The following is a 15,613-nucleotide window of genomic DNA, read 5'->3' as shown; positions in this document are numbered from 1 at the left end:
TCTAGGGTCCAAAATGATTTAACTGCACCACTGTACAGAAAGCTATGGTGAATCAACTTTCTTTTAATGCTCCTTGGAGTTTTCTTCAACATGTTAAGTCTGTCATCCAATGTATCTTTGTTCTTTTCCAGGAAGAGAAGTCCATAAGGGTGTTTGAACTGATTAAATCAGAATGATACAGAAAAAGACGATCAGGCAAAAATGTGATTCCGTCTTCAACGAATCCAATGAACAGAGCATTCTTAAAGGAAGAGATGCCTAAGTATGAACCAAGGCCGATCCCTGTGATCATTCCAAATCAAGGCATCCTGTGTATAGTTTCTGGTAGCATGCTGTTGTATTTGTGTCCACTGATGATGCAACCATATAGGAGAGCTGGAGCAAAATATAAAGTCCAGGGCTGGAACTGTCAAACTTTTTTTAACCATAGGTCTATTAAATGTGAAATTGCTTCAGTCGCTTAAGACGTGGTGGTGACAGATAAAGTGCAATTGTTTGGGGAGGGAGGATTCTAGACATTCATTCATTCACACAACTGCTGTCCTGGTGAGCCATAAGAAGTCAGAATACCATTTTTGCATGCATTTGTAAAGCTGATTAGAAAGTGGTTGGTAGTAGAATGTATAATAGGTAGACAGAAGGATGACAGAAAGATCCCAAGGTGATGCCATGGCTTAGTGGGCTGCACAAAATAATTTTATAGGTCAAGTTTATATTTATCATATCAGACTTCTGACAGTTGGCTTTTTATCCAGATGCTTTTTCAAATGTGTCAAGCTCACACTGGTTACGAGGTGTAATTTGAGCTGCTGAGATGTTATCAGAGATAATCACCGCTTTATGCTGTGTTTAGTTACACCTGGATCATTTTGTTCATCCACAGAGCACAGGCTAAGGGTTCCATTGTCAGGATATATAGCAACAGATGCAGCAGACAGCCAGATCTAGTTCTCTTTTGAGATGAGTATGATAGAAGTCCAGGTTGTCTACAGACACAGCCCCTAAGGATGTTGATAATGCCTGAATGTCCCTGGAGGAATTAGGACTGGAATTCATCTCGAGAAGGAAATACTTGAGGCATAGCCATTCGATACAATCAAAAGCTTTCTTAGCGTTGGGGGATAAGATGTTCAAAATGTGTCTTGCCTTGTATGCAACATCAAGCCCATGTAACACTTTGTCCACCAGGTGTCATCATGGGATGAATTCCATTTGATCAGAGTGGATGTACTGGGTGATAATGTTGTCCATTCTGTCAGTTAAGACAGCTGTAAAGTTCTTCGAGTCCTGATTGATTAAGGATATTGAGCAGTAAGAGGCAGTTACAGCCAAGTCCTTTCCCTGTTTCAATCATCCATCTTTTCTTCCACCCACAAACAATATCTTACTACTCTAAAGTAGTCACAGAAGTTTCAAAGGCCTTGCTATCAGAATTTTATGCAAATATGTGTAATTTGTATACAACCTTCTTATTCTACTGATTGCCTGGTTTCTATGACAAAAGACTGTAGCCTGGATCCAAGGGTGGTCCAGAGGAACCATACACATCATAAGGCTCCTCACGTGATCCCTTCTGGCTATAGCCCCTATACCACCTTGCAAGCTGCTCTAAAAACTCTGAAGAACTTTGGGACTGTCTGCAATCTGGTATAAAAAAATCCTGGGTTTTTTGGCTTTGGCTAAGCAAGGATTTCCAAATTCTTAAATAGAAGGTACTTGTACTAAAATTATTCAAATACAGTGGATGCTCGGGTTGCAAATGTGATCTGTGCGGGAGGCACGTTCGCAACCCACAGCGTTCGCAACCCACAGCACTGTGTCTGCGCACACATGGGTCATGATTCAGCGCTTCTGAACATGCGCAAAGTGCGGTTCAGCACTTCTGCGCATGCATGAGCACTGAAACCCAGAAGTAACCCATTTCGGTACTTAAGGGCTCGGCACGGTGCGCAACCCGAAAACGCACAACCTGAAGTGTCTGTAACCTGAGGTATGACTGTATCAGCCATCATAGCTAAAATTAATCCCCTTGTAAATTGATGGTTCAGAGTTGGGAACAGGGAATGCCCAGTTATCTTTATCCTTCATTTCAGTTTCTAGGCAGATGATTGGCCAATATCAGATACAGAATGCTAGCCTATACAATTCCTATGTTCTTAAATGCGGCCTAAGCAAACAGGCCTTATCTACGGTAGACAACAAACAATTAGAACTCATATAAATGGCATGTGGATTATGCAAATGGCCTTGCATCTTATGACTCAAATTACAGACCATTTAATCAAAATACCCATACATAAGTTCCTGGAAATTGTGGAGAAACAACTAAACAGTTATGTACAAGCAAAATGGTAATGTAAAATGGGCTGTTTATTTGTGTTTATTTGTATCCTGCTGTTTTCCCATAGGATTCAGGGTTGTGTATATGGGAGGCTGAAGAGTGTTCCATTCAGGAACTAGCCAGGCCAATAGTGCCAAAGCACTATTATTCCACTAAACAACTCCACTGAAGTTACTGGCCAATTAAAATATTTACTAGCTGCACGCCTTTTCACATCTATCTAGTCATTTATGTCCTAAAAAGAAGAATTGTCAACTTTTGTAAAAATAACCTTGTCTTATCATTTTGGAAGCATTTCTTTCTGACCAGAAGTGACCAGATCAAGTGGCTGTTGGGCAAAAGGTCCTCAGAGGAGGTGGTCAAAAGCTACCAACTTAAGCAAGCACATTTTCAGTATTTAATATTGCCTATGTGATGAAGCATGCTTCCAGTCTGTAATACATGAAGCTACAGTCAAGACATCACACTGGGTAGTAGCTACAATATGTACTGAGTTTATTTCTCTCTCTGTGTTCTCAGAAAACAAAACCCTTTTGGGTATCAAGAAATGTTCCTTTTTAAATTTAGAAAATCTAAATATGCATAGAGAAGATCATAAGTATGTCTATTTTACCTGTATGGTTATTGGCACCACCACCTGAGATTGAAGGAAGAGGGGTTAACTTGCACCTAAGTTGCTCTCCACAGCAGGTTTGTTTACCTGCTGCAGAGGAACCTCAGAGGTACCTGCCCTAACAAGCCATGTGCCTGGGCCTTAGAAAGCTGGCTTACACCAGGTCCATCTAGAGTAGACTAGTATTATGTACACTGACTGGCAGCAGCTTTCCAAAGTCTCAGGCAGAGGTCTTTCTTATCACCTACAGCTCATCCTCTTAACTGGATAACCTACAAACACAACCTGTAACTGCCTGCATGCAAATCATGTGCTATTGCTAATGTTGGGGATAGGAACCTTTCTTCTGCTAAGGGCCACATTACCTCTGGGTTTGGGGGAGGGCTGGGCCAGATAAATTTTTATTAGTTTTCCAATATTTACCCAATAATAGCCAAATTATAACAATATCAATTAATTTACCTGTGAGGTAATTTGTCGGAGGCTAGATGATAGCAGTATGCAAGGCCAGAGTGAAAAGTGAGAGGGGTGCTACCTCTATCACTCTTTTTCTCTCTCTCTCTTTGCCACTCATTTTCTACCTGTTCTTCCCCTCTGTGGCACCTGAATGACCTTAGGTAAGCCACAGGTTGTTCACCTTTGCCATATGTGCAGCCTCCCATGATCCTACAAAAGTGTTAACTGACCAAACCCTAAATAACTCATGTCCAAAGCACCATCTGATCTCTTATGAAGTACTTCTGGTGGTTCCCCATGCCCTGGAGCCTTCACTAGGAATTGAGCCCTTAGCTTGGCAGGCCCTGTGCTGTGTAGAGGTTTGGGAGGAACTGTCCCTATCTTCTTTTAGAGGTCTGAAAACTATACTATTTAGAAAGGTCTTCACAATATGAATTTCTCTTTTTAGCCAACCAGTATCTACTGATGTTTCACTGAAGTTTTTTATTGTGTTTTATAGATATTTATAGACTGATATTATTGTGTTGTATACGTTCTGGGCCTCCTTTATATATTTTACAAAAGTGTGGATTATAAATGTTCAGACAAATACATAACTGCCACCTTTGGGCTCCAACTACCTATGAGCATTTGACAGGGTGCCCCAGCACTAAGACAGCATTAAGAGGAGGCCGATGCAAGGAACAAGACTGTGGATGAACTGAGTGAATTCCCCCTATTCCCTCCGTCATGCAATTATCGCTGCTTGTTTTTGAACACCTAAATAGGGTGTTCAAATAATTGTGAACACTGGGATTTCCCTCCATCCTTGTGTAGAAAAGAAATGTCAGGAACAAAGCAGCCCTAAAAATATGTCTTCTGCAGCATTGCCTGGAGATCAACAAATCAGAATTCATGAAAAACTCCCATCGAAATTTCCACTCAAGGCTTTATGTGATTTTTCCATCAGTTTGTAGTGCAAACGTACAATGTACATTGCCCCAAAATGTAAAAATGTACATTTGCATTACAAATGCCTTTCTTCTATTCTTTTCTATATTAACAACTATCAAACAGGTATAGAAATAACATGAGAGCCTCAAGGGCAATTTAAGCACTTGTATGGACACATTCACTGTGTTCCAAGGATATGGGTTTCTACAGAGAACAATCTCCCCTACAAAGATGAAATTTCACTCTTGACCTTCATTCTTGTCAAAGTGCTGAAAGAGAGAAGTAGTCTTCAAAGAAGCCATATAGAGCTACCGAAACATTTTCTCTTATGTTTAAAAAAAGAAAAGAAGAAGCTCTGTGTACCTTTCTGACTGGATTCAACAAAGTACTCTCTGGGGAGTGAATACTGACAATAGCATCTTCCAATGGCTGTGACATGGGTGGAATCATGTTTCTATCAAGAGGAAGTGCTGGTTTTTGACCTTCTGAATCAGTGGAATCTTCACCAACCTGTGATAAGGGAATAATCAGCACAGATTCATTAATAGCAACAAGATCAGTTAGGAAATGGGTCGTAATATGAAAAATCATTTTGATGGAACACCCTTATTTTAATTGTACATACAGGGATCATTTCCAGATGATCTGTAGACTGAGCCACCCTCCTAATTTGTTTGCAGGGAGATTACCGGTAGTTGATGTTGCCCATTAGTTAACATTCAATCGGATTTGTTTGCAGTGAAATTAGACGACACTGTGTCAAAGCAAGAGTTCTCACACTCCCCAGGGCATTTCCTCATCACTTTCTTTACTGCAAAAAGTCCAATCTTTTGCAGAAGAGCTCCAAATCAACTTTAATTGGGCAACCAGAATTTGCCAGCGTGTTATCGAATCCCACCTAAAAATAGTGAAGCCTGGAAGGGCCTACTGAGTTCACAGGTGTCAGTCCATTTATTAACAATTACTGGCTTTAAATCTGTGCTAACCTATCTGCATTGGGGCCTATTTGGTACCAAGTTTTGGTTAGGGCATTTAAACAGCTAGAGACCAAAAAAAAGAAAATGACAGACCTAGCAAACTCACCTGCTGGGCTTCATCCTGGCTTTGCTGCTGAACTGCCGTCGGCTGCCTCACAATGTAGTTTATTTGCCCCACAATTGTTTGCTGAACATGCTGAGGCTGCTTGGCCTGATTCACTTGCAGGCTCGGTTGCTGAGCCTGGAGGAGAAGCTCCAGGTCTTTCTTCATTTCCTCCAGTTCAAACTGGTGGTGCATGATGTCCAAACTCTGCTGTAGCACTTGTTCGTGAGCCTTCTCGTTCTGACCTGTCGTAGATGACTGCTGTGGCGACAGTGGCGGCGGCAAGGGTGGCTGTTCCTGCTGCTGCTGCTGCTGCTGCTGCTGCTGCTGTTGCTGCTGCAAGTGATTCAGCTTTAGCTTCTGGAGAGGACCAAGCTGAACTTGCACTGTCGGACTGTGCAGAGCAGATTGCGCAGGCAGCTGCTGGGAATGTCCAGCCTGGCCTTGTTGACCATCATGCAGGGGAAGGGGATAAATGGGATGTGCTGCCTGTTGCAACGGCTGCTCTTGGGAATGCTTTCCCATCCTGGCAGATAAGCTATCGTGCTCCTGGTGAGATTTCTGCTCGGCACAAGGCTGCAGTGTTTTCACGGGTCGAGAGGTGCACCTCTGTTCTCTTTCGTGCTGCTGCTGGCTATACTGCAGAGGGAAATGCTGCTGGTGGTGCTGCATCTCAGGAGGCTGTCGGAAGGAATGAGCATGGCTCATGGTTTGATGAGGAAGCTGTCCTTTGTTCATGTGTGGGATGTTAAGGCAATGGGTGCAGCACACAGGGGTAGGGCAATGAACAGGAGGCTGGAACTGGTGGGACTGGTTGTTGAGAGAGTCATGCTGTGGTGCTGGCGAATGGTGTCCGTGATGATGATACAAGGAGGGCTGCATTCCTTGCATACTTCCATAGGATGGCACTTCTGAGTGATGGATTGGTCCCCCCTCCATTGACAAGTGGCCTGCAGAAAGCAAGGAAGAAATAAAAACGGGAAGGATGCACCAGCAAAGGGGAGAAAAACACCCACCCACCCACCAGGAGGGGGTCAACATGTGCTAGAAACAGGCTATCAAATCTTCCTTCAGGGGAAACCTTCTTCAGAAATACTTCCACAGAATCGCACCTTTTGCATTATCTCCTAGAGTCTGAGTATCAAATGGAGGCATATAGTGAATTGTTGTTGTTTTAAGCCCTGTTAAAAGTAGAGGAGTGGGGAGATAATAGCCAGCCCAAAGGGGGATGTATGACTTTTCCCCAAATTGTCATTTGTAGCACTTCCATAAAGACACTGTAAGCCAGGGGTCAGCAAACTTTTTCAGCAGGGGGCCGGCTCCACTGTCCCTCAGACCTTGTGGGGGGCCGGACTATATTTTGAAAAAAAATGAACAAATTCCTATGCCGCACAAATAATCCAGAGATGCATTTTAAATAAAAGCACACAATCTACTCATGTAAGAACACACTGATTCCCGGATCATCTGCAGGCCAGATTTAGAAGACGATTGGGCCAGATCCGGCCCCCAGGCCTTAGTTTGCCTACCCATGCTGTAAGCAATCTTTTAATTTCAGAAGGGCTTGTGAGATTATTTCAGCAGTAGCTATTTCAGCGTGTAGGTGGGTGTATACTACATGGCTGCCTTTTGGTGCCCCCCCCCCAAAAAAATGTTTCTCCTGATATGGAAAGGACTACATCAACATTATTCCCCTACTTTCAATCAGGTCTTTGATTCTGGCATGGTTATTTATGTATGGATATGCATGTGTGTGAGCGTGTTTTCATTCTTATGCCACCAAAGCAAATTAGTGGCGCCTATGTCACTCGCATAGGGGTATAACTCACAACTTGGCCTTTTTCCGCACGCACCCTTTTGACTCACCTTGTAGCAGCTTTTGGGTGACATATTAAGTGTGACTTTCAAAGAATTGTCACAGTGGTAGCAGTGGAAAAATTAACATCAATACTGATAATACACACACACATATTTTCATCTAATGAACTCAAAGGAAACCTAACATTGTATACTTTTTTTACCTAAATTGGACAGTTGTTTAGTCCAGAAAGATGGGTCCCATGTGAATCTGACCTTCCAAGGAGGACCTGCATCAGTATTACAGTTTGTTTCTAGTAAACGCTGGATCTGAAACACAATCTGGTAACAAATAAAAAAATTACTGTTAGAGTTAATGATGATCAATGTTTTATCAATCACAGCTGATTATGACTTATAACTTTAAATGACCCTACACTTCCATTTTCCATTATTGCTTACTTGCCCATTCAGTTATCCTTTTATTTCATTTCGCTTTTCGATTTGCTTACATTTTCAAGGCAAGAATCTCCTAGCTAAAGTGAACTAATGAGAGAAAAGGAATTCATGTTGAAATCCGGGACTCCTAAGCCAGTTGTCCATCACTGCAGGAGAAATGATTTTGCATGCAGACAACAGCAGGAATGTAATGTCTGCTATGCAAACTTCAGTGGAGAGTAAAGTTACTCAGATTGCTATGGAGACCAGCAAATAGCCTGAAATAGTGAACAAGAAGTATGCTTCTGCAAAACTGGCACTTTTGCAAGTGCCACATAATGTATGTTCCACATTTGTGAGGCGTCATTCCTTTAGTAAGGCAGCACCTTTGTTGTGGCAGACATGTGATTTAGTTAATGATTTTTCTTTTAAAGTCATTGATTTTTATCCTTGTTTTTAAAGATGGTGGTGATTCTATGTACACTTGTTTTTAACTGGTGTATGACTTTTTCCGTGTTTTTATTTATAATTCTATCTGTACACCACTTGGGAAATTTCTTTTGATCTAGTGGTTTATTAATTCTCTAAATAAAATAAATAATTGATAAGTTGCTGATGTATGAAACAAGGCTGAGATAACAATCCACAATACTTTACTGTGTAATCAAATCCTTACTGTCTCACAATCTTTCTCCCATAATTACAAACGATATTTTTATATGTGTTTTTCCCAATAAAGTACTGCACATAGAAAGCAACCTAAAGCCATATCCAGAAACTCCACTGTGAGCATAGGATCTCTCTTTCACACTAATCTCATCTGGAATATTACTGATTCAGCAAAATGGCATCCTATGCATATTTACTCAGAAGTAAGTCTGCATTCAGGGACACAGGTGGCGCTGTGGGTTAAAGCCTCAGCGCCTAGGACTTGCCGATCGAAAGATCGGCGGTTCGAATCCCTGCTGCGGGGTGCGCTCCCGCTGCTCTGTCCCAGCGCCTGCCAACCTAGCAGTTCGAAAGCACCTCCGGGTGCAAGTAGATAAATAGGGACCGCTTACCAGCGGGAAGGTAAACGGCGTTTCCGTGAGCAGCTCTGGCTCGCCAGAGCAGCGATGTCACACTGGCCATGTGACCCGGAAGTGTCTCCGGACAGCGCTGGCCCCTGGCCTCTTAAGTGAGATGGGCGCACAACCCCAGAGTCTGTCAAGACTGGCCCGTACGGGCAGGGGTACCTTTACCTTTACCTTTAAGTCTGCATTCATAAGACAACCAGATCTGCACCACACAGGGCTAGTTTAGGGGGCCTAATTATTTGTTATGGGCATTTACTCTTTACAGTACACATGTGTACCTTTTGTATTTTCATTATTTGCTTTAGCTCCTACCATATTAATGCAGATTTTTAGTTCATGTTGCCTTACATTGTCTTGGTTGCCTCTTCGGAAGACAGGTAATTAATATATACTTAAATACATAAATGCATCATTATTGTGCTGTATCTTCAGTTCACACCAGTTCCATATCCTGTCCCACTCTAGATGAAAGTAACGGGAAGCTACTGTAAATCATGAATGAGGTAGGCGTTATGTGAATGACTGTGTTAGCATGGGGGGAAAGGCACTGGATCTTGTTCTGTTTCCTATGCTTCTGGGTCAGCACTAAAGTCCCATGCTGATCACAAGAAAACATCCTATGCACTGTATATGCACTATATATGCTTCCAGATGACTGGTTGTGTGGGTGATTGGCACCATGTTTTAGCATGAAAAGCAGTCTCAATCTATATAAGGACTAGGGATGGGCAAATCAATAAACTTCCAGACCATGCCACTTTTGCATTTGTTTGCCCATAATTCAACTGTTCCATTTCCACTTTAATCTGTGTATTTCCACTCAAAACAGAAGTTTCTAAACATATTAGGCCATATTCAACTAATGCACTGCCCTAGCAGAAGCCACCACAAAGATTCCCACTAATGCAGAATTAACTTTTTAATGGAGTCGCTTGCCAACCTCCTTTTTGCTTCAGCTTCTGGAAGACCTAGAAGTACTCTTAAAAGTCTAGAGCCACCAGTACAGTAGAAGAGTTCATGAATTTTTCCCATTAGCTTCTTTGGGGACTTGGTTTTCTCCCTTCCCTTCCTTTTTTGCATTTTGGGATTGCAGTGAGCATTTAGACTTACCAGCTCCTTACTGAAGAGGAATGGAACACTGTTTTTGCTGCACACTGCCCAGCTGAGAAAGTTCTGCACGTGTTCAAATTGCCTGTTTAACACCATGATGCCCTGAAGTTGTTGTTCCAGTTTCTGCTTCCTTTCACTGGTGATTCTCTGTCAAGAGTCAGAAACAAAAGAAACTACTCATCATAGGCATTGGACCTGTGATGATGCCTCTTGCTTGCTTGGATGAAAGATGGAGAAACATGTGTTGGTGTCAGAAACATCTAAGAAAAGTCAGAAAACTTTTGCTTTTGCATGGGTGGAATATAGCCTACTGTAGAAAGATAAGACTCAATTTGTTGCTCCGCTCAATGTTGCCATTAGTCCTTCCCACTTTTGCCTCTGACCTCACTCACCACTGGCATGTGACCTCCAGAAGATTGCCCATGAGAGAATGCAGCTCTCAGGCTGAAAAACTTTCCCCACTCCTGATATAGGCAGTCCCACTGGTACTGTAGGCACCATGGACATCTAGCTGTGCTGTTTCCAAATCTCTTGCCCAGCTGCCCTTCTCCCAAAGCACCCTATTCATTACCAGACATCCCCACATCAGCTGAGGAAGGACTCCCCCTTTCAGTTTTTCTCACCCCGTGCATTTCTTGACCTTTGAGTTTGCCACATAAATAAATTCTTGTTTTTATGTCTGCATGTAATGATCTGCCTTAGCTACGTTAGAACCACCCTACTTACCTCTAGCTGTTCAAGTAGAACATTCGTTCTCTTATTTATTTCACTGATCAGGAGCATCTTGGCCATTTTGATCTGGTTTTCCACTTTCCTTTGCAGGTGCTTTACTTCAAACAATCTGTAGAAAAGAAGCCATTGACAACTTCACTGTGTGTACCCATATATGAGAAGGTTTGTGAATGCATTATCAATTGCACCAGGAAGCCAACTAGTGTATATGGCTTGCATCTTTCAAAGCACTTAGTACTATGATCTGGCTAATATCATGATCCTAAGCTTGCATGCACTTCTGCTAACTTGAAATACATGCTTCATGGATTCAAACGTAGAACTTTCCAAAAGAGTTTTGCTGAATCAGGGTGACAAGTCAACACTGCCTAATTTTAGCAAATTTGCCAGGTTTCTTGAGAAAGCAATGATTATATTTATCTAGTTCATTATTAATAGATTATAGCAAAACCTTTATATGTGTATACTAAGTTGTCAGACTGAAGTTCTCAGCATTTTATCATTGAGGGTAATTGGTGTGGCTATTCTTGTATCATTGGAGACAGAAAGAAACCCTTTTAACTGCTGTAATAGTGGCAACTCCTTATTGGGCATACTTATTATTGCATTCTTTATATCTCACCAAGCATTACTTGAGCTTAGATTTGAATTGAGTTTTCCTGCATCTAACCCTGAATAACCTAGCTATTATTCTGTTGTTGTTGTTGTTGTTTAGTTGTTTAGTCGTGTCCGACTCTTTGTGACCTCATGGACCAGAGCACGCCAGGCACTCCTATCTTCCACTACCTCCCGCAGTTTAGTCAAACTCATGTTCGTAGCTTCGAGAACACTGTCCAACCATCTCGTCCTCTGTTGTCCCCTTCTCCTTGTGCCCTCAATCTTTCTAAGCTACTAATTATTCTAAGCTACTAATTTAGGATAGCAATCCACTGAGCAGAACATAGTTCTGAACAAACTTGCACAAGACTGGGCTGTAAATTTAGCAAAATGCCAAAGGATGTTTGCCCTCCCATCTAACACAGCTAGGCAAACTGGCCACCTCTTCCACATGTTACTGAATACCTAGAACAAGACAGCATGCTAGTCAGATCTCCTCTCTTTGAAGTGTTTACCTCCAGCAAAAGCACACACCCCATACTTTTCTGCCCAAGAGGGTCAGAGAGTTCTGCATATTTTCCCCTTCATCACTCCAGATATGGAATCAAAGAAAAGTGGGGGTGGGGTGGGGGAAACAAGTAGGCAAGCCACACCCCTTTCCTTCAGATGATGTGCCCCAGTTATGTCCCTACTTAGGCCACCTTCAAAAACATCACTGACTGCCTTATTGTGAGAACATCAGGTCTGAGGCCAAATGCAGCCATCCAGGCCAGGTCTCTCTTTCTGTTCCTTGTAAAGTGTTTGTATCCTGTCCCCAGCCACACCCTCTCCGTTCTTCCTTGCCTAGAATGTGTCCTTGAAAGTTACCTGTCTTCAATCTGTTTGGCTGAGACTTGCACCCCATTTTTCTTCTCTTCCACTTTAGCCGTCACATTTTCCAGGATGGCTCTCTGGTTTTGTAAAGCTTCGTGGAGATGCCTGAACCTAGGAAAAGAAGAGAAGCCTTTTGTGTTGTTTTTTATTCTTCTGCTAATAAATTCATAAATTTACAGTGAGCAGTCTTCGGTTCAAATCCAGCGCAAGAAGGTTTTGCGCCTCTGGCATGTGGCCCCTGACAGATTGCCCATATGGGAACGTGATCCTCAGGCCAAAACATGTTCCCCACCTCTGCACCAAACCATATGGGCAGGTTCATACATCACTTGTACTGTCTAGATTTGACTACTCAACACATAAATGACACACCACTAAATATGCAAACTGCCTCCACTGAACAACAAAGTGCCTGAAAGGAGGAGACACCTTTGTCTTTGGTGTTTGACCCATGATGGCACCTTCACATATGGAAGTCACACATGATGCAGTCAGGAAGTGTTAAATATGTATGTTTGAAGATAGGGCAGATCTACAGCATACATTTAAAGCACATTCAATTCACATCCAAAATACATGGACTCCCCCAAAGAACCCTGGGAACTGAAGTTTTCCCCGCACAGAGCTACTATTCTCAGCACCTACACTTCCCAGGATTATTGGGGCAAGTTATGTACTTTAAACAGGTATGGGATGTGTTTTAAATGTATGGTGTGGATCTGCCCAAGGTCCAGTCAACCAAAAACTTTCCAGAAGACCCCAGCAGCTTTTCTACTGTCTTGGCATCATTATTCATATACCACCCAGTCAAGGACTACCAGATTATGTGTGCAAATCTGGGTACATATTTGACAGCTGCCTTCTCCTAAAACTGTTTCCTGAACAACATTAGTTTTTTATTATTCAATATATACTCCACAACTATCAAAAATCACAATATCATTTGTAGCTGCTACACAGACTGCTTCACCTTCCCTTCATAATCACAAATGTCTACTAATTGCACACATGAGGATTTCATAAGTGTGTGTTGAAGAACTGAGGAAACGACAATAATTTTCATATGTGAAGTCGAACCCAGCTTTGCTCCAAATAACCTCCAAAGATTAATCTAAAACCTGCACTGGCCTATACTTTCCTCCAAATTCTTTCCCACTTTCATAGTATTCAAATGGGACACAAAAGCCCAATCCTGGTCCAAACTAATTTGGAAGTTACCTCCACTGAGTACTATGAGACTTTTCCCCAAGAAAGGTTTCAATTCTGAACTGGGTCTTACCTCTAGGTAAGACAGGATGGTGTGGTAAGTGCATCATGTGAAAACAGTGGAAGTTTACATTGCATAGTAGGATGTGTGACCTTCTGTACAGCTGAAGAAACATTGTGATAGAAAAATAAAGTGGGGCAACCTTATCCTTTCAATCACTAGGCTCTTCCTTGTAGCACTAGACTAAGAACAAAGGACAATAAATATTTAGTACCTGTGTTCCTTGTGCTCCGTTAGAAGGCAGCAGCGGCAAGTGAGGGCGTCGCAGGTCTCACAAAACAGTTTGAGTGTCTCTTGACTGTGCATTGGGCAGAACAAGGGAAATTCACTTGTTTCCCCATCAGCTCCTGGAAAGCAGGATTAATACAAAATTACTCCAGAGGTATACAAAAATGCCATGGCATTTGCCTTAAGTTCTTGCCCTACTGTCATTCTACTGCTCTCCCCCTATTCTCTTGTAATTTTATTGAGTGTGGAATAGAGCATGTAATCTGAGCACTCTTATGCAAAATAAACAAATTTGCATTTATAGTTTATTTTCCTAATCTATTTTAAGCACGACACCAGAGTTTCTTTGGCGCACAATGTCAAGAGCAAAGCAGAAAGAAGATCACCTATCCTGAGTATAATTTGCTTAATTCAACCACTAACCGATTCTGTTCTCAAAGCTCTGTACGAAATGCTTCAGGTTCTACTATACGTATTTATCCATCCTCAGGCTACAATGCACATACGTTGAGTTCCGAAGTTTTCCCAAATCAGTAGGTGTATGTGATCTTCCTTTCCCCCAAGAAGCATGCCTAATAAATATTGATATGCACATGCATCAGATCCCTTAGTCCCTGTGAGATTGTTCTGATTCAATCACTTACTACTAGCTTCAAAGAAAGGAAAACTACCAGGCACTAATGGGAGTTGAGTATAAATACGGTCTTTTCCTTTTTCTTTTTTGTTACTGGCATGCCTGCCTCCTAGGACAGTTAAGGGGAAAGTCATTTACATTCTTAAGGCAAGTTTCCAGCCAAGTTCCCATTCCGAAGACTTGCTCAACTTCATTTCCTCAAATTCACAACCAGCTTTTGCCTCATCTAGATGTAATGTATAATACAGCAAGTTACATACTTTATTAAACTGCCACTTGTATGTAGCAGTGTTGCATATTTTATTAGGGTATGCATTAACTTTGGTGCCATGTTTTCTTTTGATGGACATGTAATTATCTGGCATCTTTCTTCTATGCTTATCACTGCATGAATTTTAAATTAACGAAATTAACAAATAATGAAAAGCTAGATTCTCCCAGTCTCATTTTGCATACTGAAGACAAGAAATGAGGGCCTTAATTCCAGAAAACATTTCAACAAAGGTGGGCAAAAAACCCCAGGGGATTTCTGAAGCTTCCTTCAGAAGTAAAGACCTTAAACACCTACACGCTAAAGCTACTGATGCTCTCCACAAATCTCCACTACTTTGCCTGTGGAGAAAACATTCCAATATGTTATCTGTGTTGCATTTAGTTTCTGAGGAACTTGAGAGGACTCTGGAATGGGGTAGAGATTGCTGGAGGACTGACTTTGCCTTCTAGTGCATTTGTAAAAATATTTTCCCCAGATGTAAGTTTCCCTTCGTAAACTCCTTGATCTAAGGAAAACAGCCATTTTCTTCCTATATACATAAAAATGTAAGGTCGTTGGCAGGCTCCGGTGCGACAACAGAATGGCAGGCAACAAGCAAGCAGTGCAGGTGGCAGGTGACCCAAGTCAACTGTTTAAAGGGGGCAAGTGGCACTTCACGGTGAAGTTTGGCAAAAACAGAACCGCATGAGATTACATTTCTACCTGAACATCCCTTCAATGGTATAGGCAAGAAATTGTCTCCTGTTTCCTTGCCATGCCCATGCTCTTCTGTACACAAGCTGCATAGCCACTTGTTGCAGTTAGTACACAGACTGTGTGCAGGCCTCTTCTCTTTACATCCAGAGCAATTCTGCAATGATAATAAGAACAAGAACAACAGCTTAGACCTGAATAAAACTAAACTTAAATTTGGGGTGCCTCCCATTAACTCACAGAGATGTCTAAACTTACTGCAAATGTGGAAGTTGGACTTTTTAAAGATTGCACATCTTTTACACTTTTGCAAGTCAAAAGCATGTTGAGGTACAGAAAATAATATATATATATATTAATCTATATCCTGCCCTCCCCAGTCACTCTGGGAAGCTTTCAACATATATAAAAGCACAATAAAACACCAGAGATTGAATCTGCGGACATCTGGATGCAAGACAGATTCTCTAC

General features: G+C 41.9%; 1 protein-coding gene across 4 annotated transcripts in view; it reads right to left on the bottom strand.

The window, feature by feature from the left end:
• The window catches only part of TRIM66 (tripartite motif containing 66), a 58,326-nt gene that overhangs the window by 19,945 nt on the left and 22,768 nt on the right, over nt 1-15,613 (bottom strand). For all 4 annotated transcript variants that reach the window (XM_081918135.1, XM_081918136.1, XM_081918134.1 and 1 more), the window contains 8 exons: nt 15,152-15,299; nt 13,528-13,660; nt 12,041-12,157; nt 10,571-10,685; nt 9,845-9,991; nt 7,445-7,562; nt 5,427-6,373; nt 4,707-4,853 (listed from right to left, as the gene is read on the bottom strand). In XM_081918135.1, the coding sequence (XP_081774261.1) occupies nt 4,707-4,853; nt 5,427-6,373; nt 7,445-7,562; nt 9,845-9,991; nt 10,571-10,685; nt 12,041-12,157; nt 13,528-13,660; nt 15,152-15,299 (1,872 nt within the window). The remainder of the gene's footprint in view (nt 1-4,706; nt 4,854-5,426; nt 6,374-7,444; nt 7,563-9,844; nt 9,992-10,570; nt 10,686-12,040; nt 12,158-13,527; nt 13,661-15,151; nt 15,300-15,613) is intronic.

The sequence above is a fragment of the Podarcis melisellensis genome (genome assembly GCF_964234715.1).
Source record: "Podarcis melisellensis genome assembly, chromosome: 1".
Taxonomy (NCBI): domain Eukaryota; kingdom Metazoa; phylum Chordata; class Lepidosauria; order Squamata; family Lacertidae; genus Podarcis; species Podarcis melisellensis.
The sequence above is the reverse complement of the archived record's forward strand: the minus strand, read 5'-3'. Positions and strand labels throughout refer to the sequence as shown.